The sequence below is a fragment of the Tamandua tetradactyla genome, chromosome 2, assembly GCF_023851605.1.
Source record: "Tamandua tetradactyla isolate mTamTet1 chromosome 2, mTamTet1.pri, whole genome shotgun sequence".
Classification (NCBI taxonomy): domain Eukaryota; kingdom Metazoa; phylum Chordata; class Mammalia; order Pilosa; family Myrmecophagidae; genus Tamandua; species Tamandua tetradactyla.
Window position 1 is genome coordinate 180298593 of NC_135328.1, and position 26007 is coordinate 180324599.

A 26007-nucleotide genomic window follows, 5' to 3' on the forward strand; every position below is an offset into this window, starting at 1 on the left:
TGTTGCCAAACAGACCTAAACGTGTCACTTATAATAACTCTCAATTCTATATAACAATGGTTATTAAGGTGTGGTCCAAGGACCCCTGGAGAGTTCTCAAGATCCCTCCAGGGGGGTATGAATTTAAAATTATTTCCACAATAATTCTAAGACATTACTTGCCTTATCCACTCTCATTCTTTCAGGAGACCAGCAGCGTCTGTCAGAGGCCACGTATCTGATGAAACGTGAGACATCACCGCTGTTGTAGCTAATGGAATGTATGTTGGTATATTCTTGTGATTTAAGATTTTCCCAGTTTTAGTTTCTAATATATTAAACGTTAATAGGTAAAACCCACAAAAACGAAAGCTCTTTGGGGTCCTCAATAATTTTTACGCATGTAATGGGGTCCTGAGACTAAAGAGCCTGAAAACTAATGCTATATACTTTAAAATTTTACTAATGAATTTTCTAATCTGTTTAACATATCCTAAACAAAAGGTTTCAGTGGGTTTTTAAATCATGCTAAAAATACATAAGTATGCACCTTTCAACTACTTTGTAACTATTTTGCAAATAATTTCCCTGATATCAAAGAAAAGGGAAATTTACTGACATACAGACAAATAATAAGGCTGATGACATTTAATCAGAACAATAAAAATTAAGGTGTTCAGAGGGGGGAATTCATGTTGAGCCAGGATGACAGGAGAGGAGCCTAATGGAGAACAAATTCTAATTAAACCCCCATCATCATCCTTAGAAAAATTTTTAGAAGAAGACAGAGGTGCGAAATCTCAAGTAAGAGAAGCATATGCTTTAGCAGGAACTCTGCTAAACTCTAGAGTAAGTCGAGTGCAACATCAGGAGCAAGAGGACACACACACTTGTCACTTCTGTGGGGAACAGCTGAACAGCCATATATAATTTACTGGAATTCAAACAATGTTTAAGTTGTATGATATTCTTAGTAACTCTCCCTACTTGATCTCAGAATAATCAGTACTTATCTTTAGATGGTGGGATTTAAGGCTAAGGAACATACTATGAGCCAAGTACTGTACTAAACACTAGAAATGCTAAAACTATTATTTTTTTTTATTATAAGAGGCCCCTTAACTACCTGGTAGTACAGTACCAGGCATTTTACATCTATTTGCTCTATTCCTTAGAGCAACCTTACAAGGTAGAGATTTTATTCCCATTTTAGATTTAAAAACCAAGCCAGAGGAGGTTCTGAAGCTTACCCAAGGTTATCTGGTAGACACCGGTAAAGGCATGACTGAAATCCTACTCTCCCCCAAGGAAGGACATGGGCACACATCTTGTGATATGACAACACCCTAACTGGTCTCCCTCCCTCCAGTCTCACCTCATTCTCATCTCTCCTCATACATACAAAAATTTGATACCTTGCATGGGAGCCACAGTACTATGATTGCAAACCTCCGAACTTCCCATGTCAGGGGAATATGATAATCTACTCTGCCTCCTCCACACACAACAATCTTGCAAAAAGGCAAAGCTGATATGATCATTTCCTACCTTCAAATCCCGACGTGGCTCACCTTCAGGACAAAGCTTTAACTCCAGAACTCACAAAGCACTTCACGATCTGCTTTCAACTGACTCCTACAGCCTCACTGCCAACAAACTTCACAAACATACCCTGTGCTGCCATACTTCATGCCTCTCCAGGATGCAGCCACACTTGTGATTCCCAGCCACTGCACACATTATCTCCCTTTCTAAATCCACTACTTCCTACTCATTCTTCAAGATTCAGGTTAGGTGTGAACTTCTCTGCAAAAACATTACTTAACATTCCTTTTAGGAGATCCCAAAGGACCCTCAGTTACAGCCCGTTATACTGTTATTCTGTTAGTTTGCTCCTGGTCCTACCAGACTGTAGGCTCTTTGAAGCCAGAGACAAATCTTTCATAGCTACAATGCCCACGATCTAGCACCGAGCCTGGTGTAAAGCTCACACTCAGTAAATATTTGTGAGATGACTAGAGTGCCTAATACAGTGGGAGAGACAACATGTATGCAACCAAGTAAAAGAAAACATAACTGGGAAAATAAAAAAGGTGTGACAGGAGCACTTTCTGAGAAGGGGAAGAAAGGTAGGAAAATCTGGGGGAACCCTTCCACTTATACCCCTGGGGTCTCCTTACCTGATTCCTCAAAGTTCCTTCAAATCCTGCTGCTGCTGCTGCCTCTGCTGCTACACATGATCACGCATACTTACTTTGCAGATATTGTGCAAAGCACTTTACATGGACTCACTCAATCATCACCACGAACCTATGCGTTTCAGGGATGAGGAAGCTTGGGCTCAAGAATAAGACTCTCACACAAAGTTAGTGGCAGAGCTAGAATTTAAACCCAGATCTTCTGCCCCCAAAACCAGGCCTCTCAACCCCCACTCTATTATGCTTTGTCAGATACTAAATACCTCCCCAAATACCAAATACTAATTAATAGCTTCAATTAAACCCAATTAAACCAATGTTAGACTAAGATTCCTTTTTATTTTAACCATTGGAATGAAAATGTACCTCAAATTATTACACAATTGCTGGCTTCTTAAACCAAGGAGATAATTTGTTTTTTGAATGCCTCGGGGCCAATACAGTACCCTCTAGTAAGTGGTGCCCTTAGGAATGACTGTGTTATGCCTGGGACAAATTAGAAGGTACTTATATCATCAACCCTGGGCTGTCAGCATGTATGTCCCTGTTAAATGCTGTTAGAATTTAGCTAGAGCTGTCATTTCTTGCTATTCTCAATATACCTATTTCTTATAGCTCATCTGATTTTGCTACCTCTAATCTTCTGTGGGCTGGGATACTCACAGAAGATGTGGTAGCCATGAGTGCTGTTCACCAGATGTTTCTGACTCTTCATTTTCCTGGCACATCCTAAGACTGCAATCTTCTGCCCCTTTAGGCACAGCCATGGACTTGCTTTGAACAATGAAATGTGAATGGAAGTAACATGTACCACCGCGGGACAGAAACTTTAAAAGCCAGTGTCCATCTGACCACCGTCTTTTCACCCAGTCAGGATGATCATGGAAGCACGATGTTAACATGAAATTTCCATCAGCCTGGATCGCTGAGCAGCTGTGAGGAGGAGAGCTCCCCTGCAAACTCAGGCTGGATATACAGTATGAATGAGAAGTTTTGTTCTGTTAAGCTACTGAAATGCTGAGGTTTTTTATTAATGCAGTCTACTTCAATATACCAGATCTCTGAGTAAGGTATTCTCTAACATAAATAACTTCATTTACAGATTTTCTGTGCAAGGGACTTCCTTTGCATCCATCCTGGTTCTCAGCTATTTCCAATATAAAACATATTTTTCCAAGTATCTATTATGTACAAAACTGTGCCAGACGATGAACAAGACAATCCTTGTTTTGAAAAGGTTTCCGTCTTGTACTGTGGGATTAAAATAATTATGAAGAGGGATTAAAATAATTATGGTAAAAAGGCTGACTCTAGTGTTATAATGGTTTAAAGTAGAGAGAAGTCCCATGTAGGTAGGGAGAAAAGTACAGAAAAGCTTCACAAAGGAAGTTTCATAACAAATGGCCCTGAAGCATGGATAAGAATCAACAATTAAAGATTCTAGGGGATAATTTACGAGAGAAAAAGCAACATGAACAAAGATGAATAACAATTAGTTCCACTGACCTGGAAAATACAATAATCTAAGGGAATGACAAGAAATGAGTCTGGCTATACCCCCCATGCCAGGCTGTTCTATCCTTAATTCAATAGGCAGTGGGGAGCTATTAAAAGCCTTGATCTGCAATCTGTGGTATATACACATGATGAAATATCATGAAGTTATAAGACAGAATAAAGTCATAAAGCATATAACAACATGGATGGACTTTGAGGACATTATGCTGAGTGAGATTAGCCAGAAACAAAAGGACAAATACTCTATGGTCTCACTGATATGAACTAACATTAATGAATGAATGAACTTGGAGAATTTCAGTTAAGAACAGAGGCCCTCAAGAGATAGAAATGGGGTAGATTTTGGGTAACTGGAGTCGAAGGGATACAGATTGTGCAACAGGACTGATTATAAAAATTCAGAAATGGATAGCACAATACTACCTGACTGTAGCACAATAACGTTAGTACACTGAATGATGCTGAATGTGAGAATGATAGAGGGAGGAGGGCTGAGGCACAAAAGAAACCAGAAAGAAAGATAGACGATAAAGACAGAGATGGTAAAATCTAGGAATGCCTAGAGTGTACAATCATAGCGAATAAATGTACAAATTTTTAAATGTTTTTGCATGAAGAACAAAGGAATGTCAACATCGCGGGGTGTTGAAAATAGATGGTAATTCATATTTTAAAACTTTAACTTATGTGTGAGACTGAAGAAAAATGTGTATTTGGCACAAAATTTATATTCTGACTAGTGCATTTCCTAATACAGCTTATATGGACAGTTTAACTGAACACCATAAGTACATGGAACCTTGAATAGGACATAAGATTTTGTAGGTTTGTCCAGAGCGATGCCCCAATAAATCCCAAAGTGATTTGAACAGGGAATAAAAAAAGTATTTGCAAAGTCTCCTTGGGGGAATGACAAGAAAGGGGAAAAATCCAACTTCCCCATTTGGAGAATTCCTGATACTCTTGCAAGCAGTGGGGACAATCAAATCAATAGGCCGAGCCCTCAATCTTGGGATTTGTTCATATGAAACTTATCCCCACAAATAGACTAAGTCTACTTAAAATTAGGCCTAAGAGTCAACCCAGAGGACGTCTTTTGTTGCTCAGATGTGGCCTATCTCTCTCTCAGCCAACACAGCAAGCAAACTCACTGCCCTCCCCCTCTCTACATGGGACATGACTCCCAGGGGTGTAAACCTCCCTGGCAATGTGGGACAGAAATCCTAGAATGAGCTAGAACTCAGAATCAAGGGACTGAGAAAATCTTCTTGACTGAAAGGGGGAAGAGAGAAATGAATCAAAATAAAGTGTCAGTGGCGGAGAGATTTCAAACAGAGTCGAGAGGTTATTCTAGAGGTTATTTTTACACATTTTATAGATATGCCCTTTTTAGTTTAAAGTGTATTAGAGAGACTAGAGGGAAGTGCCTAAAACTGTAGAGCTGTGTTCCAGTAGCCATGTTTCTTGAAGATGAATGTATAATGATACAGTTTTTGCAGTGTGACTATGCGATTGTGAAAAGCTTGTGCCTGATGCTCCTTTTATCTACGATATTGACAGATGAGTAAAAAATATGCATTAAAAATAAATAATAAGGGGAACAAATGTTAAAATAAATTGAGGAGACTGAAATACTAGTAAACAATGAAAGGCAGTGTAAGGGGTATAGAAAAAATATAGGGGGAAAAAAGATTAAAATCTAGAGTAGATGGAAATGCAGTAGTCAATGAGAGGGAGGGGTAAGGGGTATAGTATGTGTGAGTTTTTTCTTTTTATTTCTTTTTCTGGAGTGATGCAAATATTCTAAAAAACGATCACAGTGATGAATATACTACTATGTGATGATATTGTGAGCCACTGATTGTATACCATACATGGAATGCTTGTATGTTAAGAATGTTCATGGTTGTATACTGTTTCGGTTTGATAATACAAAATGAATGAAATTAAAAATAAAAAAAGAATGTATGTGCTAGTACATTGTTGCATCAATACAAAAATAAAAATAAAATAAAGCCTTGCTCTGGGAAGTGATATACCTGGAAGTGATGGTACCATACATAATATAGATATGAGGGGAAAAAAATGTTAGGGAACTTCTGCAATAATCCAAGAGCACAGTATCCATGGCCCAAAATTAATGTGATTATAGTAGGAAGGGAAAGAAGCAGACGCCAGATACAATGTGGAAGTTGGATCCAAAAGACCTGGCAACCAAGTGAACATGGGGAGAAGAGAAGAAAGACAAGAATGACTCCTGAGGTAAAGGCCCTGGGTGGCTGAAAGGACTCCCATTCCAGATAGCTGAGGTCAATCAGAAAAATGACAAGGACAAATAGAGTGCTTCTGTACATTTCTGATACTTAACTCCAGCGTTTTTTGCTCTTCCAGGGGCAAAGGTACTGTTTGACTTAAAGTACATCCTACCTTCAATATAACCTTATCTCCCACTTTTTCCAATAAGAATTTCCCTGGAAACTGCCATGAGCATTTCAAGTGCTTCCCTGCTGCCCCTGCCACCCTCACATTTCCATCCTCCTTCTTCTCCTTCCTCTTCATCCACCAAGGCCTAAACATCCTGTGTGGTCCAACTCCACCCTGGCTCCTTGTGAAATGATCCTCAAACACGTGGATTTCAACTTGTCCCCAATTCTCATAGTACTTAATGTCTTAGAATTCTAGAGGCCACATCATTAGTCATCATTTTCATGTATGTACCCTTTATTCCCACAACTGTATTTTAAGCCTCTCCGAACAAGTTTCATAGCCTTCATGTCTTTGGGTTTTCTTCAGTCAATAGGCTGCATACAATATGTACTCAATAGATACTTTATTGCTTGATCCAAAGTCAGTAAGACTCTAAGAACATGCACATCTTTCCTCATTAATAATTTGCTTTTATTAAACCATTATTAAACGTGTGAAGTGGAGAGAATCACAACTTAACACTTCAAAATATCTTTGAGTTAATCTTTCATCTTAAAAGCTGCTATTGCCTTAAGAAACTATTTGAAAATATCATTTGGTCATAAATTTGCGTGCCAGCTTTCTTTTAATTCTCTGACCTCTGACTTGGAGGTTAGCCAACAGTTCAACGAGCATCACCTCAAGGTGCTTGTGACTGAAAAATAACATAACTTGCTATAAGGAGTATTTTACTTTCAGCAACCTAAAGAGTGTTATTTTTCTATCTTCATATTCAACCATCCATAGTATTGATAATTTAAATAATACCCCCACAGAAGTCTGTACTTTTTTTTTCCTCCAACTTTCCGGACAACAGCTGCCTTTCTTAATCCATCAATTAATTACAGCGACTCAGTTTACCCACGTTTCACTCTTATCTCATATATAAAGGAAACACAAACATAAATGAGGTTTATTAAGGATTCATAAAATTGGTCATTGTTGTAAAAAGGTATCCAAAATAGTCATGGGACTCTTCTAACCACTTCCTCTCCTCGCTAAAATACTTCCTCTTGCAAGCAAGATCATCCAGAAAACAATGGGGAAAAGTGCCGGATGGAAGGAAAACAAGAGAGGTGGACTTTGCCAGTCTGGCTGACCCCGCGTTCTCTCTGAACATCTGTCTCCCGGTGGAGCAGTGAGCAATGACAACCGCTACCCATCTGCTGCTGATTCCCGCTCAGGATTTTCCTGGACTTTTCCTTTCTTTTCCCACAGCAAAGGGCCGCATGACGGTGCCCTTCCTCTGCACCAAGGTGCGCAGAGCTGCGGGGTCTCTTACGCAGGTGACCTCAGAATACTCCGACCGGGTCGGCGGGGCTGCCTCCCTTTTCCCCTCAAGGCTGGCAGCCCCCACCCAGAGGAGGTCATGCACGCACTGAGCTCCCAGTCTGTTCCTCAGTCCGAGTCGGACTTCATTACTCGGAAACTGGTGGGCCATGCCCCGACCCGTCCTTCCCCAGCACCAGTGCGAGCGAGCTCCGCTGCCCGCCGCCGCCCCGCGCGACCCCGGGAACACGGCCGGCGGGGAAGGGGAGGGGAAAGACGGCGCGGCTACCGTTAGCTGCCGTCTGCCGTCGCGCGCTCCTAGGACAGACCCTTACCGCAGCGGAGAGGGAGGCAGGGGGGAGGCGGCGCCCGGCTTGACGCGGGGCGCGAAGGCGGAGGTGACGGCGCAAGCGGCGGCGACAGCCGCGGGGAACCCCGGCTGGCGCCCACGACACGGTGGGCTGCATGGGCGCCGCCATAGTGGGGACGCAGCTGCGGGCGGACCGCGCGGCCGCGACCCGAGACCGCTGGACCACCAATCCGGGTTTGCGCCTCGGTGCCGTCGCCGAGGGACCGGCATCCGCGACCAATCAATACGCGGGGGCCGGGCGGGGCGCCGGGCTGACCAATGCAGGGTGGTACTAAGGGAGGGAGCGGGCGGGCGCAAGCCGAGTCAGGTCCAATAAGCACGGGAGCTCCCGAGCTTCCCGGCCCACACAACTCGCCCGCCTGCGACGAGTAGGGCTGCAAGTGGTACGGATGGCGCTGGGCTGCCCTTGGTGCAGGCCCTGCTTTGTTCCGGGCTTGCAAATTCAGCCCCGGCGCCTTCCCTTCGGTTGCCCAGAGGACACGTCTCGTTGCGTTGAGGAATCTTCCTCCTCTGCTTCACGTCCCAGAGGGCGCACTTTCGGGATCCCGACTTCTGACGCTCACAGGGCTCGGAGTTAGCCCGGGCCCGCCGCGAAGACCCAGCCTTTTGAGAGCCTGTTTCCTCGCTCGGGCCAGGAATGGGAGTCTTCCCGGGTGCGTGTCGGCATCTGGCACAAGTGCAGAGTGGCCTCGGTCATTCCACGCCGAGGGAAGCAGGCATCCGCCCAGAGCCAAGATGAACGCCCTATCCGCAAATCCCACCCGTGAGCTCTTCCAGCCACCAGGCTTGCTGAGGTCCAACACTTTGGACCTCCGCAAACTTAGCAGCCCTGCCCAATCCTGTGGGGTAAGAAGAGACCCACGTTCCAGGATGCTCTTCCATACCGTAAGACCAGCTCGTATCACCCAAATTTTAAGTCTGGGCACACCGCCACGACCCCCCTCCTGCCCGCTCGGCGGCCTCCGCTCTCCCACCTCATCCACTCAGCAGCTGATCCCCGAGATTATCCACCTGGGGCACGATTTAAAATTTAATTTCTCCCATGGGATTAACGGAAGGGAGGGGATACCGTGAAGCTGCGATCTTAAGTACCAACTCAAAGATCCATACTATGAAACGGATAGTTTGCCCAGGCAAAAAGGCTTCTGGGAGGAGCCTGCCTAAAGTGGGAGAAGGCTGGTGTGCAGGGATGCTTGGCCCTGGTGTGGGGTCATGACGTCTTCCAAGTCCCAGTCCTGACTGCCTGGGCAGTGAGGGAGAGAACGGACTGTTTTGAATGATTGGGACAGTCCCATCATCTCTTTGAGCTCTGTTTCTCACGGTTTCCTTGACCAAAATAAAAAGTGCAAAGTTTCTAGTAAAAGTCCCCAGATAAGAGAACCTCTTTTGTTGCTCAAATGTGGCCTCTCTCCAGCCAACACAACAAGCAAACTCACCACCCTCCCCCCTGTCTACGTGGGACATGACTCCCAAGAGTGTGGACCTTCCTGGCTAAGTGGGACAGAAATCCTGGAATGAGCTGACTCAGCATCAAGGAATTGAGAAAAACCCTAGAATGAGCTGAGACTCAGCATCAGGGGATTGAGAAAACCTTCTCAACCAAAAGGGGGAAAGAGTGAAATGAGACAAAATAAAGTGTCAATGGCCGAGAGATTCCAGAGTAGAGAGGTTATCCTGGAGATTATTCTTACATATATTACGTAGATATCACCTTGTTAGTCAAGATGTAGTGGAGAGGCTGGAGGGAACTGCCTGAAAATGTGGAGCTGTGTTCAAGTAGCTGTGTTTCTTGAAGATGATTGTATGATGATACAGCTTTCAGTGTGACTGTGTGATTGTGAAAACCTTGTGTCTGATGCTCCTTTTATCTACCTTATCAAAAGGCAAATAAAACATGGAATAAAGATGAATAATAGGGGGGACAAATGTTAAAATAAATTTAGATTGAAATGCTGGTGATCGGTGAGGGGGAAGGGTGGGGGGTATGATATGTATGAATTTTTTTGTTTTTCTGAACAGATGCAAATGTTCCAAAAAGTTATCATGATGAATATGCAACTATGTGATGATATTGTGAATTACTGATTATATATGTAGAACGGAATGCTCAAAAGTTACGAATGTTTGCATTTGTTTGGTATTTTAAAAATTATTTTTAAAAAAAGTCCCCTGATAAATTCAACTTCCCCATTTGAAGAATTCCTGATATTCTCACAAGCAGTGGGGACAACCAAAACAATAGGCAGAGCTCTTAATCTTGGGTTCCTATGAAACTTATCCCTGCAAAGGATAGACTAGGCCTACTTAAAATTAGGCCTAAGTCATCCCCAGAGAACCTCTTTTGTTGCTCAGATGTGGCTTCTCTCTCTCTCAGTGCAAACCTCCCTGGCAGTGTGGGACAGAAATCCTAGAATAAGCTGGGACTCAGCATCAAGGGATTGAGAAAACCTTCTCAACCAAAAGGGGGAAAAGAGAAATAAGACAAAATAGAGATTCCAAACAGAATCAAGATGTTTTCCTGGAAGTTATTGTTATGCACTATATAGATGTCCCTTTCAGATTAAGGTGTATTAGGCTAGAGGGAAGTGCCTGAAACTAGAGCTGTGTTCTAGTAGCCATGTTTCTGGAAAACATATGTATGATATAACTTTTGCAATGTTACTGTGACTGTGACAACCTTGTGTCTGATGCTCCTTTTATCTATGGTATGGACAGATGAATAAACATGGATTAAAAATAAATAGGAACAAATGTTAAAATTTTAAAATATATATATTGGATAGATGGAAATACTAGTGGTCAATGAGAGGGAGGGGTAAGGGGTATGGTATATATGAGTTTTTTCTATTTCTTTTTTTTGCAGTGATGCAAATGTTCTTTAAAAATGGTCATTGTGATGAATATACAACTATGCAATGATACTGTGAGCCACTGATTGTATACCATGTATGGAATGTTTGTATGTTAAGAATATATGCCCTTGTACATTGTTGTATCAATAAAAATTGAGAAAAAAGTCCCCTGATAAGTAAAAACTCTGCTAGGGTTAGATCAAGCACCTAGCCTTGCAAGTTCTTCAGCCAAAGGGGATGGCAGCAGGGTCAGTGACAAGGGTGGGGGGAGGCGGAGGGGAGGGCTGGGATCCTGCAGAGAAAAAGATGGAGAATTGGTCCTCCCTTCCAAAGATGGGCATGCCTTCCTCCAACCTGCCCTGGGAATCCTCTAATAATGGGTAAACACCTTTGACACCTGCTGTTCTTCCCTTTCCCCACATTTAGAGGCCAGTATGCAGCTATTTTCTCAAGCCCAGGACACAAAGCATTGAGCAGTTGAGCTGAACCAAGCCTCTTTCATACTTAGACAAGGCCACATCACAGGGACTGACTGGCTGCTCAAAGGCCAACTGGAGAAGCTTAGCCATACCAAGTCCTGTCCCCTATTCACTGTCCTGTCCCTGTCCTATTGCTCCTCCTATCCTTGTTCACTTTGAACCCTCAGGGACCCACCAGGCAAAGGGTCTGGGACTTTCTTCAGGTAAGATTCTCACCAACAGAGCTCAGAGAGCAGTTATCAGACCCCAGTTTCTGAACCCCCACTGGGGGATGGTATCCCGTGTTCTTAAAGCACCTAAAATAAGCTTCCTCTTCCAAGCTGCTTCCATAATTTGTATGGAACAGATGCCATTGTGAACTCAGACCAACTGAACGAACATATATCGAGTGTGGCAGACATGAGAGAGTTTCAAACACCATTCTAGACACTGTGGGAGTAGTCTGGTTCTTCCTCTACCTCATCCTCATTTACAGAGCAAGTAAAAAGCAGCACTCATGGCCCTCTCCTGTTCCACCTGCCTGGCTTAATATAGAACCACAGAACCAGAATGTGACAAGGTACCCATCTCTTTGGAACAAGTTTCCCAGGGCCTGCTTTACTGGTTCTTTCCCCCAGCCTGACCCTGAGCCACTCTGGCTCCTTGGGGCAGACACAGCCAATACTCTGCTCATCACATTTTATTGCTAAGGACAAGGTGATGCACCGGTTTTCAAAATAATTTGGTTTATAGCGTTCATACGTAACAAAAAGGGGAAATTATTATAAATCTGGTTCTTGTATACATCAGGTATAGATGTGAAGCCCTCCAACCCTGGGCCCAGACAAACAAATTCATGAGGAGCAAAAACCTGTTTAACCCCTTCAGTGTTGCCCTCCAGTCCCACCCACCCCCCAAAATCAGCTCCCTCCCACCCCCAGAACAGGGGGCACATCTAAACCTGCCCCTGACCTCCAGTGGCCCCAGTTCATTCTAACCCTCCCAGCCCCTGCATGATTACAATTTTTATTGACATAATCATCCATCAGGCTCTGCCTGCTTCCATCATTAAAATGCCCCCTTCAGGGTATTCCCCACCCACACCCTCTAATACTGTGCCACAGGGCTCCGTGCCTAGAGTGATGTGGTACACACCCATGTTAGCCTATTGTCTCCTTTAAGGGAGGACAAAGAGGTGGCATTAATTCCTTAGCACCTCAATACTGCAGCTTTGCCAGCACTCCCTTGAGGCAATTTGCCACACCCAACTCCAGCCAATCCCCATGGACCCTTACTCAGCTCAGCTGAGGGCAGAATTTCATATTTTGTTTGCCCCGCATAGGCAAAGAGTAAAGTAAAGGCCAGGGGCTGGCAGAAAGCTGGTCCAGACCAAACATACACGCACACATACATACACACGCACATAAATATAAAAGGAGGGATGGGGCAAGCACCAGCACCTTTGCCTAGTTGGTGCAGGTGATCACTAGGAAGCTAAGTCCTAGGTAGGCACAGGGCAACCAGCCCAGCCAACCCACTGTGGACTAGGGCCAATGCAGCCACAACATTCCGATGCTAAGCCCCCTCAGTTGGGAGGTCAGAAGGCTGTTGACACATTTCCAAGAAGGCTTGTCCTTTCACTAGAGCGGAATGCAATGAGGATGGGGTGAGAAGATGATGGGGTCGGTTATTTCATTCCTTTTCTTTGTACAACTTCATTTTTGGAGGCTTCAGAGTTCCAAGTGTCTGCTGTGCTGTGGAACTCCAGAGTGTTCTCGGCTTGATAGCTGGGAATCTCTTGGCCCCTAGAAGCACCTACTCCATAATGGCCCGGTATAGTGCAGGCTCAATATAATCTTCACGGTATCTTGAGTTGATAACTCGTTGCCGTTTCTTTTCCTGCTTAACCTCTTTCTCCGTGAAAATCTCGTTGAAGCGCATGTCTGAGGCTACTGACTACATAAGAACAGGCAAGCCAAATGAGTACTTGGTGGCCCACCACCCCAAGGAAAAAACAAAGGGACACATCCTTGCCTTCCTCCCTCCCTCCCAGGTAGGAACCCAGGGCACACAAAAAACACACACTCACCAGTCTGGACTTGACTCTCTTGGGAAGCTCTTCCTCCAAGGTATACACATCATCTCTCTTAACCACAAGCTGTGAGCCATCCTCAAACTCCACCTACCAAAGAAAGAAAGGCCTTCTGACTAGGATATCCCTGACTCTTTTCCTGGTCCATCATACACAGTGGCAATTTCCTGTGATAGCAGGAAGGATTTCAAACACTGAAGTAAGGACTGCCATGTATGAACCCATATTTGGCAAACTGGACAAAGGGCAGACCCTTCACTATGAAAAGACTGCTACCTATTCATTAGCTCTCCCATGAGCAAAGCCTCACCTCAAGTTCAAGAAAAAACACTAAATTAAACAAGTAGCCCCACTCCCCAGCAAGAACCCTTGGCTACCTGGTACATCTGGATTGGGTGGGAGGCCACAAACTTGGCTCCATAGACTTGGCCATCTGTCCATCTCACTTGGACCACTTCCCCTTCAGCAGGAGGACCCAACTGGAGACAGTCCTGGCTCTGAGGGAACAAGAGGAAAGGAGAATGAAAGGAAGGTCTAGCTGAACAGAGCAGTAACCATCATCTAACCAAAGAAAGAATGAATCAGGCTAAATTCCTGCTTAAGTATTATAAGCAAGCTCTCTGGGCTGAAAGGTGAAATAAAGACCTGCCTGTTTAATGTCAAGTCTGACCCCATAACTCTGCCTTCTGCTGCTTCTTTTACAGCTTTAAAAAAAAAAAAGCTGGTTTCACTTAAGAATATCCCTAGATCGATTTTGTTAACTTTTAATTCTTGAGTAAAGGTATACTCAAAGGTTAGTACTCATAAAGCACTACCACTGCATACTCCAATACGATGACTATTTTGAGGAAAAACACCTGTGTAATTAAGTTGTGAGCTGAATTAGCTGTTTTTTTCATGGATCACCACGAAAAAATGACCAGCAAACTTTGTGTGATGGCTTGGAATTATATATTCCAGAAAAATATGATATTCATTTTAATCCATTCCTGTGGGTGTGAATCCATTGTAAAGAGGACCTTCTGAAGTAATTTTTAAAGTGTGGCAAGTTGAATTAGAATAGGTCTTAATCCTGTTATTGGAGGCTTTAAGAGAATGCCACAGGAAACAAGTGGAAGAGCAAGAAGCTGGAAGTCACCAGCACCTGAAGGAAGACAAAGCTGCTGTCTTGTGCAATGCCATGTGACAGAAAGGCCAAGGACCCAACAATTACCAGCAGCCAGCCCCAGAACTCCAGAATCTTCAGGGAGAAAGTATTACCTTGATGATGCCTTGAATTTTGGACTTCAAAAACCTCAAAACTGTGAGCCAATAAATTCCTGTTGTTAAATCAACCCATTGTATGATATTTATTTTAGCAGCTAAGAAACTAAAACACTATTTTTATTCAGACTTGGGTACTGGCAGACATCTCCTTGAAAATGAAGGAAGTAAGCCTGACACTTCAAGGAAAGCAACCGACAATATCTGTTGTCAATAAAAGTCAAGCTTTCAAGCAAACATTAGAATTTCAGAAAAGTTGTATCACCACTGAGCCTGAAGCATTCCAAACCTTAATATTAAGACTGTTGATAAAAATTTGTGAGTTTTTAAATACTGAATAATAAAATTTAATAAAACTTGGAAGATCTGCATATTCCAGTACATTTTCTACATTACCAATGCATGATGTTACAATACCATGCATGAGTAAAAGATCCATTTCTCAGTGCAAGAAAATCAATGGATTTTAATATAAAAGTATGAAATGTTAACTGATGTGCTTTCAGACTCCACTTTGCAACTAACTTTTAAGAAACCACCACTCATCAAGTTTCAGTGTGTATCAAAGAATAACTACAGTTAACTGAAAAGGCTATTAAAAAAATTCCTCTCTTTTCAACTACACATCTGTGTGAAGCTGAACCAAACAACATATTGCAACAAATTGCATCAAAAAGTGATATGTGAGTCAGATATTAAAGAGATTGCAAAATTGTAAATGGCATCATTCTCATTAAATTTTTGTTTTAGAAGTTATTTTTCTTACAAAATTGATTAGATCAATTAATGTTTTAGTTTCTAACAGAGTAAATATTGATAAACATGACCTACAAAAACAACAAACTCTTTGAAATCATTAACTTTTAAGAGAAAATGAGAGGCCCCAAAATCAGTTTTATAAGTCAAAGTTAATACCACCAAATTCTCAGGATTGGTAATGAGAAGTAAGATACTTGACATAAAGCACTTAGCATAGTGCCTGGCACACCATTAGCAGCTTAACAAAGCATAGCTATCTACTGCTATAAATATTACTAATATCATCTTTACTACAACTATAATATACCTTATAACTAATGAATGTTCCTTTAACAACTGAAGTGCTGATGTAGTATAAATGTGGGAAATAACTGATTTGTAAAAGGAAGGAATGGTTTCACTCCTCTACCTCAGTGCTTAGTCTGACACATGAAAAGGGGGGGAGGGGGGCGGTGGAAGTAGGGGAAAACCGAACTAAATCTTGAACCCTGGGCCAGGAAACCCAGGATTGGGTCTAAATAGGGCCTCCAGGGTCTCAGGTGTTGACAAAACAAGCAGGTTGGGATTATCTACAAGCATTTCCTACTCAGCTCCAAAGCTCTCAACTGTGAAGAATCAAAAGCAGATCCCATACATCTAACTAAGAGGACATGGCTGAAGAGACAGTTGGATAATATTCCCAAAATCACACAGTTAATCAGCAATGGAGCTTGTACTGGCATGATGGTTTGATTCCAAAGCCTGGGCTCATGGAATCCACTGCACTATATAGATAGTTTAGACTGAAATATACACGTTTCAAAAACTGCAGAAAACCTGATTCCTACAAGTTTCTAGAGGAAGCTGGGTACTCCAACAACACATAATTTTTTTTGCAAAGGAAAGACCAGTACAAACACCTCCTCCTGTACAGGAAAGGAAGAGACCATGGACCTGGGATAAAAAAGGGAGGCAGGTCCTCAGCCAGTCTGTGAGCCAGACCTAGAAATACCATCTTCACACCCCACATCCGCAAGCCACCCCAGAAGCTCCTTGCAGACATTACCACTATGTCCTCAGGATAGAGATTGTCACTGAAGGAGCCATCATCAAAGTTGACTTCGTAGAAGGTTTCGGTGGTGAGCCTGACCACCTCACACTGATAGAAACGCCCATTCTTGTGCTTGCTAATGACCTTCTGGCCTGCAGTAATGCTCTGCAGAGCTCCCTTGGCACGCTGGAATAAACAGAGGCTTAGATTACGCACACGTTGAGTTGAGAGGCGTGGCAACTGAGGACCAAGATCAACCGGCTCCTTTTTACCAGGGAAAAGTTAGCTTGGAATGGAAAAGTAAAAAGGAAAGAGATGGGAGCTGAAACAGGACTTTCAGATAGCCATGACACAACCAGGACACTGGAAGAAACCAGTATCATATTTTCCTCCATAAATTTGGGTCTTCCCTAGTTCCCAGTCCACAACTTGTCCTTATAAACATACTGTTTCACCAAAGATGCTCATGACTTTCCTACTGTCACCAAGAACTGACCATATAGCACCTCAAGTGCACACCACTTAGACATACATAAAAGTAAAGAATCAACATGTAATCTAAAGCACAGGATCCACAGACAATGTTTCATATAGATCTTAGCACAAGCTCTGTCCCCAGTACAAGGGCCCTGCCATCTCTTGCTACTATCATATCACCTTTCTCACTCTGAAGTGACACAAATGGGATCACAGAGCATCTGTTAGCATGCTAACTGGCTCTTCTGATTCCACCTCTGACCACCGTTCTTCCCAGCAGCCAGAGTGATTTTTTTTTAATCTAAGTCAGATAACATCACTCTTCTGCTGAGAATCTTCCAGTGGCTTCCCACTTCATGCAGATTAAAAGTTACAATTTCACAAAGACCCTACATGATCTGGGCTCCCACTACCTTTCTAGCCTCCTGTTCAATCACTCCTCCCCAATCCACCCAAACACCCTGCTCCAGCCATGCTGTCCTTGCTGTCCTCTAGATATGTCTGCCAATGATGTGCTCACCTCAGTCTTCATTGCTGTTTCCTCTACCTGAAATGCCAATCCCCATATTACCTGCACATTGGCTCCCTCACTTCCAAATGTCAATTTATTGATGCTATTCCTTACTGCCTCCTCTCCCATTGCCCTTATTCTGCTTTATTTTTATCTACTGCACTTCTCATTTCAGCTACTGATAATGTCCATATCTTAACCCTCACAGTTAATCCAGCTGCCTGCTCAACCAGCATGCTCCAGAGAACTTAAAGGCCAACAATACTTTCCTTTTTTTGCTTTATTTCTCTTCCTTTCCCCTGCAAAATAGCCCTGCTCTATTAGTATCCTTTCCATCTCTCAAGGTGGTAACCTGAGTCATCTTCAATTCTTATCCATATTCTCATTCTCTCTCCCCTCATCTCCTCTCCCAAAGGCAGTCAACAAACCTTGTCAATTCCACAGGATCTCAGGTTTATTAGATGTGAACCCAAAGCTCAGACCAAACTTCCCTCCTAGACTAACTAGTCTCCCTGCTTTAAATTATTATTCCTCTAATCTTCTCTTCAAATGGTCACCAGAATGACTGTTAAAATATATAGTTAAAATCACAGGGGGTGCAAGGGTAGTTCAGTGGTAAAATTCTCTTCTGCCATGTGGGAGACCCAGGTTCAATTCCAGGCCTGTGCACTAACCAACCCCCAGGCACAAAAAAAATTCAACAAATAGTGTTGCAATAATGGGCTACTCACATGCAAAAAGACTGAAATGAGACCCTCACCATACAGCATATAATATATATATATATAAATTTAAACTATATACATATAGTTAAAATCATAATATTTGAAAAGTTCTCCCCATCTTTAGAATAGAATCTAGTCTGAGGCCCTTATATCACTGACTTGCCTTTCCAGCATCATACCCTGCCATGTTCCCAGAACCATTCTTGCATTTTAATTCTTCTGGGCCTGATACTCTCACCTTCAAAATAGTACTTATCATTTAAGACCCATTTTAAATGCCACCTTCCCCAAATCCAACTCCTCTAGCTAAAATTAAATGCTTCTTTCTCTGGGCTTCTCTATTTAAAGAACTCCAATAATCTGTACTGTATGGCAGTTAATGTTTAACTGTTAGGAGCTCGCCCCGCTAGAACATAACATCTACAGAGCTTCTGCTATGTCGCTGACACCATGTAATAAGAACATCCAGATTAATCAATGGACCTTCAAAGGATTTATCCTAATGGAGAAGCCAACAAATAAAACAAGGAATCAACCACAAGCAGTTTGGTGTACTTATGAAGCACAAGGAAGGGAGCAGAGATGGACAAGCACCACATTTTAATCCCTTAATCATTTTCTCTTTTCATAACGCATAATGCTTGTCGAAATGCTTGCCAACAAAATAAATGGACGCTATCCAGAGAAAACAATCCTGAAAACTGTCTAGATGATTCTAGTACAGTACCCTCCCTCACCTCCAAACTAGGAATCTTGTGCCGAAAACAGGTAATGAAGACGACAAAAGGCCAGTCATCTGGCTGCATCATCACTCCAGCAGCCTGGGCACAGCTCACATGGAAGGCGGTTGGGCAACGACCGTGAGAACACTGCACACAACAGCCAGCAGTTCTTTTTCTCCGCTTCTTACAAAAGACACATTTCTGCAGCACAGAGGAGGCAAGTTAATTATTCCAGGAAATAACAGTACATCCTGCTCTACTGCTTCCCCACCCACTTACACAGAGCAAAGGAGCAAGAGTCAAACTACCTTTCTAAAACATGAGGGTACATACACTCTCTTTAAATCTCACATCCAATCATGGTGACTTCATTTAGTAATTTTAACCACACGATGAGAATAACAAATCCTAACCTAAACCAAACGGTAAAAAGAATGGTATTGGGTCAAGCAAGCACGCCTTCAGAAATTCTATGCTCTCCTCCACCCAGAGATTTGTAAGAAAGGTAATTATATAGAGAGTTCACAAGTCCATCTTTTCTTCCTTACCAGTTTGAAACGGGGCAAGGGAATTTTGCTCACGTCCACTGGACTTCTTTCTGCAATGTTGACAAACCTTGCTTCCAGAATTGCCACAGCACATGAGACGTGGACCCACCTGCCAAAATGCAAAGGCTACTTTAGCCACCTCTGGGTCCAAGGCCTTGTGGTCTTCTCTTCTAACGTAAGCCTCCTGATAGAGCTTCCTCTCTGACCCAGAGTGACCCCTGACTTTCACCAGTACATTTCTGAGGCCCAGCAAGCAAGAACCACAAGTTTCTCAATACTGAGTATATGGAAACAGATCCCTACTACACTGCCTTGGGTTAATGCATACAGAAACTTCTTACACAACCAATTCACTCACATTCTATTAGAAAATTAGCAGAGTCAAAGCTAGTTGAGTGTGGCAGTTTTCAGAGAGTAAGAATAAACTGGCTGGATCCACACAGACATCTTTTACTACAGGACTGAGTGATTTCTGAAAATATCTCCACCTGTGCCCCAATCTGGCAGTAATCACAATTCTTCAGTCTAGGCCTTTGTCCAAACCCTTCCCCTGGGCTAAAATGACCTCTCCCTTCTACTCTCTTTATCCATATCAGACACACTCTTTGAGTGTTGGTCCAAGCCCCATTTCATCTGCAAAGTGTATTCACTAGACATCTTAGAGATTTCAAGAGCTGTGCATGTCGGGGAAACCGATAGGCACCAAGATGAGAACAACCAAGATGGTGCAAGTTCCTGAAATCAGGTCAGGTGAAAACCCACAACAGCTGGTATTGGGGCTACACAGAAGCTGTCAGTGGTACTGACAGGGCTATTACGTAGGAGTAGGAACAGATTTGTTTTGTGTGGTCCCAGAGGGAAGAAAAAGGATTACAAAGTAAAGGTGGGAGACTCAGACAGGGCCATTTCACTCCAAATAAGAACTTTAACAGAGATGTTTCTCAGTAGAACACAAAACCTTAAGTAACATGCCTATAAAGGAGCAGAAGTAGCACAAAGAGCCCTCTATGTGGGACAGCCTGAATGAGGACTGCTGTGAGGCAGGAAGCTGGACAGCAGACATGTTACATGTTCCTAAAGGAGATTAGCTAGAATCAGGACATCACTCACCTAGACGGCCAGGTCTTCCACGGCAAAAACTTTATTTGTCCTATGTTTTTATCTTAGAACAAATGAACAAAAGACTCAGCATAAAAATGCAGCTCAGTGAAAATGAGCTACTCGGTAGCTAAGAGGCCCAGTATTGGGCTTAAAAGTCAGAAAATTCTGTTGATATGATTAAATAGTGGGTGGGCTAGGCTGAGCTTGTCTGTGCCATGGCTACCTCTCTAAACTGATCTCAGCTGTGACAAGGTAACTGTCCTTACTTCAAACCCACAAAGTCCCTCCATCACCTTCACACAGCCGCCCTAAGTCCATTCTTAGTTCCTTCAAGAGGAGGATGTTACATTCCTCTTCGCCTCAAAGGAGAAGTTAGAGTTGGAAAGGTTAGGACTGCTTGGCTCCTCTTGGCATTCCATTTTTTTCAATTAGTCTAAGAGATGCTATCACAGCTCCAAACAATGTGCTTCCCAAATCCTCAACAGTCATTTAGATGAACAGCCATTCTCCTTGCAATACCTCAGCACTCTTTTTCAGAGTTAAGCTGGTGTACTCAGAGATACTGCTTAGAAAACCTCACCTATCATCATTTGCTCTCTGCAGGGCTCCTCCTCGTAATGAACATAAACAGCAGTCCTGCCAAGAAAGAAGGGAGGAGGATAGTGGTTACCATCAAGTCAGTAACATCCAGTTTGCTCTTCCCTTGATTTCCTTCAGGCAACTGTAGCCTCAATGCAAGAAAGCAGCCTAATGGCATGTGAGGCTGAGCCTATACACCCTGTAACCAGAACTTTCCTGAAAGAAGAAAGGTCACTTGGGGTTAAAGTGAACCAAATAAGTGCTCGATTTAACCCAATCCTATTCACTGTTCCTGTTCATAGTAACAACTGTAAGCAAAATCACAAATGGTCCTCTGCTCAAACTGGAGGCACCACAGGGCTCTGAATGCTTCCTCTGTGGGATACTCCCAAGGCTTAGGGGGAAAGTGAAGAGAGAGATACAAAATGAACCATCTGAGCCCTGTTCTAAGGCAGGACCCAATGGCTAAAATCCATAAAGAAGGTTCCTGCATAGGAGGATCTTGAATTGTTCTTAAGACACAAAGGAACAAACACAGCCTCCAGACTCCATGCGTGCCCCATAACAAGTGGACAGCAACCACTGTTATGGAAACTTACTCTGTCAACACACACTTTCTGACATCACCATGTACCAGACCCAGTGCAGCCTGCTAAAGGATATAAAGTCCAACATGAAGGAATAAAGTGGGATAAAGGCAAATATGGTAGCTACCCCAAGCCAAAAGCCTGGCAAAGCAGGTGATACAGTGTGTGAGTACTCACCTCCTCCAGGGCATTGGCTGAACACCGAGAACACATCCAGTCTTCCGAAGCCTTTGCAGGGGGGACCCCGTAGCAACCTAACGAGTACAGATGAGGAAACGAAAACCAGAGACCAGAGGTGAAATGCAGATTTGCAACACTCCTCCATTAACACCTCCCAAAGGTACAACCAAAATCTATGGAAAACTGAATTCTAGAGAAAGAGCTCCTGGGGCTTGATCAAGGCAATAGTATGGCCCAATCGCAAAAGGTCAGAAACTATAGATTCACTGAACAAACACTTAATAAGTAGTGGGAACTAATCCCCTCCTGAAATCCACAACCAAGAGAACATCCCAGGGTTGACAGGGAAGTTTGGACCCGCAAGTACAGACCCTGGGTGTCCTCAAAAACAATGAAACCCAGAATCAACCAGAAACAAACTCCCCAAGAACAGAGAAGCTATCTCTACACTCAGGGGCTGGGGGAACGCCACTGGAAGTTGTGAGGAAGCCAAAAGTGCAAAGACTTCCAATGAGAAGGCCCATGCTCCCGGGGACAGGACAAAAGGCTTTTAAAAGGCGAGAGGCGCTTACTGGCATGGACCCGGACACTGCACTTCTTGCAGGAGACGAGCATGCTGGTGCCATCCTCCTCAAGATAAGGGGTAGAAAGGTTGATGTCTGTGTTGCAGCCAGTCGAGGTAAAGCACATCTCTGGAATCAATGGCTTGGTCCTCTGCTTCTGGGAGGCTAGATCTGGAGGATTTCCACAATTCTGACTAAGGCCTCCAAACTCAACCTAAGGGAGAGAGAACAAGTACATAACTCAGTGAACAGAAGCCTATGCTCTTAGCTTTCCACCTGCTTTATCAGCAGAAAGCTAACTGTCTTAGTGATAGAACTATGGTTACACACATATCCCCAGGCCCCCTCTGGGCACAGCCATTATCCCTGAGCTGCTAATTGAAGTTATCTCTAATGACTCAAATTCAATTTCTCAAAGCAGCATCAAACAAAGGCCCCAGGGGACAACTGAGAAAAAGGATTCAAGGTACGAGGCAACTGGGATTTCAATCTTCCCAAACTAAGAGGTAATAAAATACACCGAAATGCTTAGCAGCTGGACTGCTACTGTAGGCTTCCCTATGTGCTGCACCCCTTGGGGGCCCACCCAGAGAGAGCACCCAGAGCAGGAGCTCCTAATGGACCAGTACTATTACTCCTATGGTCCACACCAACAGATCCCTAAGCTGCCGCACAGTCAAATGGTCAGAGCTCTACCTGCTGCTTCCTGAATCGGAGCCCCTCCAGGAAGAACAGTATGTCCACATACCTCCTTTGGCAAATATGCTGACTACAAATATCTGCTGGATCCACTGCTGGAGAGCCACCATCACTCCTGTTCCAAGGATGGGCCCACCCACCTCTCAACCCCGAAACCTATGGCACTCACGCAACTCCAGCCCCTATTCAGTAGACTGGCTGAAAGTTAATAATAAGATCATTCACTTCCCTCACAGGCATTACACATGAAGTAATTTGGTTTTGTTTTTCTATAATGGAAAGACATAGTGGGTTATTAATCAAAGTGAGTTGGTCCGAATTTCATTCTTTGGAAAAGCATGAACCTGGGTCCTTGACAGGCTCAACAACAACTAAGCCACTTTAAACCACCGCGGGGGCTGGTTGGTTACCTACCTATCAACCTGTGCAAGTCCCAACTGAGACTGAGCTAGTTACCTGGCACATGCTGCCTTAAATGCCTTCCTGAACTGAATACAAAGTGCTCCATGATGGTAAAGCCATCAAAAAGTCCCAGGAGGGGATACAACTAAACTCAACAACAATGCTTCCCAGCCCCATCCCACCTCCTTAAACCATCTGCTTCATGCTCTCCCAATTTCCCTTTGCTACTGGAAACACTTACTGTGGCAATCAAGAAAGAAAGAAAGGAGACATTAGAGGATCTGAATTTCACCAGAAGGTATACTGTACTAAAGAAATCAACAATCTTTCCAACCCACGAGCCTGGAGTGCAAACCACCTGGCAAGAATAAATCACTGACTAGAATGATAACAAAAAAGCAGATTTCCTCTTCAAACAATGAAGTCTGTGAGTTTTTCAAGGCTTGATGAGTGTGTGTATAAGGGGAGAAGGGAATCAACCTGAGTCTGAGCCATAGCCTCAGCCTTTCTTCAAAACATTTTCAAGTGAATACCCCATTGCTAAGTTATCTGCCTGGCAAAGCCTGACTAATACACATATGGGCAAGAAATGCCTTCCTTTGGACAACTCGTGACAAACTATGTGCCCACAATTAAATCTAGCTTCCCTCTGATTGCTGCTCCTGAGTAAAACAGGCTTACCTGATGGTAAGTCTGAAAGATCATACAGACAGCACAATGAGGAGCCTGCTGGGCCATGGTCTCATTGAATTCCTTTTCAGCCTCAAAATTGGGGGGTCGGTTCTGCCACAGCTGGCTCAGAGGCTTGGCCCAGGCCTCTGTCTCCTCAGTCTCCTCCTCAGGGGTCAGTTGTTCAGATGTCTCTAGAGAAGGAAGCATAAATATGAGTCAGCACCAGCACCTGCACATTTCTGGCTCCTCCTGGAGAACAAATGAGCTGAGCTAGGACTCCCAATCCTAGATTCGGACCAGACCCAAGATCCTAAGCAATGATAAAAGCAAAGGGTGGAAAGTGATTTTCAGTAGACTCCTTCAGTACTTGGATGATGATGTGGGAGCTTGCATCCACCCCTTTCTCAGGCCAGTCTTATTTGTGGTTGAGCCTTGTCTTCTCTCCCTTAACAATAGTTGCAAGCTTTCAACTTAGCCCTTGAGATTCCTTCTGCCCAAGGGCAGGAGAGCTAAACACCATCTTCCCAGATGTTTCTTCTGCCTCCAAAATACCAGTATATTAAGTCCTTTATTTTTTAGGAGTTTTCCCTTTGATTATGCTTAAGGGAAACAAGGAAGAAAAACAACAGGGAAATGGCAAAGCTTAAAAGATTTTATATCATGGACCTTGGTCAAGACTTTTCAACTTCCTCTGGAAAGATCATGGAAGTTCTACCCTTTGAGGGCAGGATTCACCAATCCCTCTTAGCTCTGCCTCAGAGAAAAGCCAGAGCCACATGTCTAAGATGCCCCTCTTCCCAGCCTCAAGATGTAATGCCCTGAGTCTAGTAAAAGCCAGCCAGCCAAATCCAGTCTGGCCAGGAAGCTAAGAATTATTTTTACATTTTTAAAGGGTTGGGGGAAAAAAAAGAAAAATTGGGACAGAGACAATATGTGACCTGTAAAGCCTAAAATATTTACAATCTGGTCCTTCACAGACCCTTGGCTTAAACAACAAATGTGTTTCTTAGTTACTAAAGACGATGGGTCATACAATTCATTAGGCTTCAGCACTGCCCGGGGAAAGAAAGATCCCCTCTGGATGCATCTTCCCAAACAAATCGGACATACTGCTAAATGGAAAACAAAAATCTTTGCCCCCACAAGACATAGATGATAAAGGTACACATAGTCAGCAAGAGAAGGTCAAGGAAGGCTGGATTAAGGTCAAGGAGATAAGGTAAACCCTATAATCCTGAAGGCTATGGGTGAATAAGAAGTCTTCACTTAAGCCTGAATTCACTAAATTCAGAACTTTTAATACGTTGGTTTGTTAAACACAGAAGCAAATATCAAAAGAAACTGAAGAGTTTCTCCAGATGCTCCCTAAATTGCTATACCCTTCTTTGGCAAGTGTGATCCAAGAAATCTCCACATCTCCACATACAGAGAACCTCACAGGAGACTGGCTCTTTGTGACTGGCTCTTTGCTAGCCCTACCATGAGGTACCGAATGGGATCACAGCATCAAGCTATGCGTGGGCATCAGCAATCTTCAGCTACAACCCCTCTAAAGACCTTCTCACTTCCTCCCAGGCAGAAATACTTTCATTGAGGACCCTGAGATCCTACGGAAAGCTCTGATAAATATTTGCAATAGGGGCATGTTTGTTCCTTTCTGGCAACTTCAGTTCAGTTCAGATAAACAGTTATGTTCTCCACCTTCAAAGAAATTTTAATCTAAGGGGATTTGGCAGCTGCCATTGTGTGTGCCCTTAGTGAAGGCAAATGTAGAGCAGTAAGGCCAATGTAGACAATAAAAATCAACCGTTATGAGCCCCCCATCAATCAGGCCCAGCCAGGAGCCATGGTGCCTAAGAGTCATGTGCATCCTGGCCAAAATAAGAGTGACTGGAATAAAAATGGAAGGAAGAAAAACAGACAGGCTCACAATTACCAACACTAAAAAATTAATACACTGACATCCATTCGATTTACCAAACCAAAA

The 26007-nt window shown here is 43.5% G+C and overlaps 2 protein-coding genes across 9 annotated transcripts in view; both read right to left on the minus strand.

Moving 5' to 3' along the window:
- Positions 1–7908, minus strand: part of ST3GAL3 (ST3 beta-galactoside alpha-2,3-sialyltransferase 3) — a 300267-nt gene extending 292359 nt beyond the window's left edge. For all 3 annotated transcript variants that reach the window (XM_077149972.1, XM_077149968.1, XM_077149967.1), the window contains exon 1: positions 7766–7908. The gene's annotated coding sequence lies outside the window, so the exon portion shown is untranslated. The remainder of the gene's footprint in view (positions 1–7765) is intronic.
- Positions 7909–11839: 3931 nt separating this feature from the next.
- KDM4A (lysine demethylase 4A) overlaps positions 11840–26007 on the minus strand; it is a 42671-nt gene continuing 28503 nt past the window's right edge. For 5 of the 6 annotated variants that reach the window (XM_077149965.1, XM_077149960.1, XM_077149961.1 and 2 more), the window contains 10 exons: positions 24030–24211; positions 22257–22461; positions 21682–21758; positions 20919–20974; positions 19238–19346; positions 18705–18890; positions 16270–16440; positions 13580–13699; positions 13200–13292; positions 11840–13066 (listed from right to left, as the gene is read on the minus strand). In XM_077149965.1, the coding sequence (XP_077006080.1) occupies positions 12926–13066; positions 13200–13292; positions 13580–13699; positions 16270–16440; positions 18705–18890; positions 19238–19346; positions 20919–20974; positions 21682–21758; positions 22257–22461; positions 24030–24211 (1340 nt within the window). In that variant the 3' untranslated portion in view covers positions 11840–12925. The remainder of the gene's footprint in view (positions 13067–13199; positions 13293–13579; positions 13700–16269; positions 16441–18704; positions 18891–19237; positions 19347–20918; positions 20975–21681; positions 21759–22256; positions 22462–24029; positions 24212–26007) is intronic. The other variant, XM_077149966.1, reaches the window with a different exon arrangement.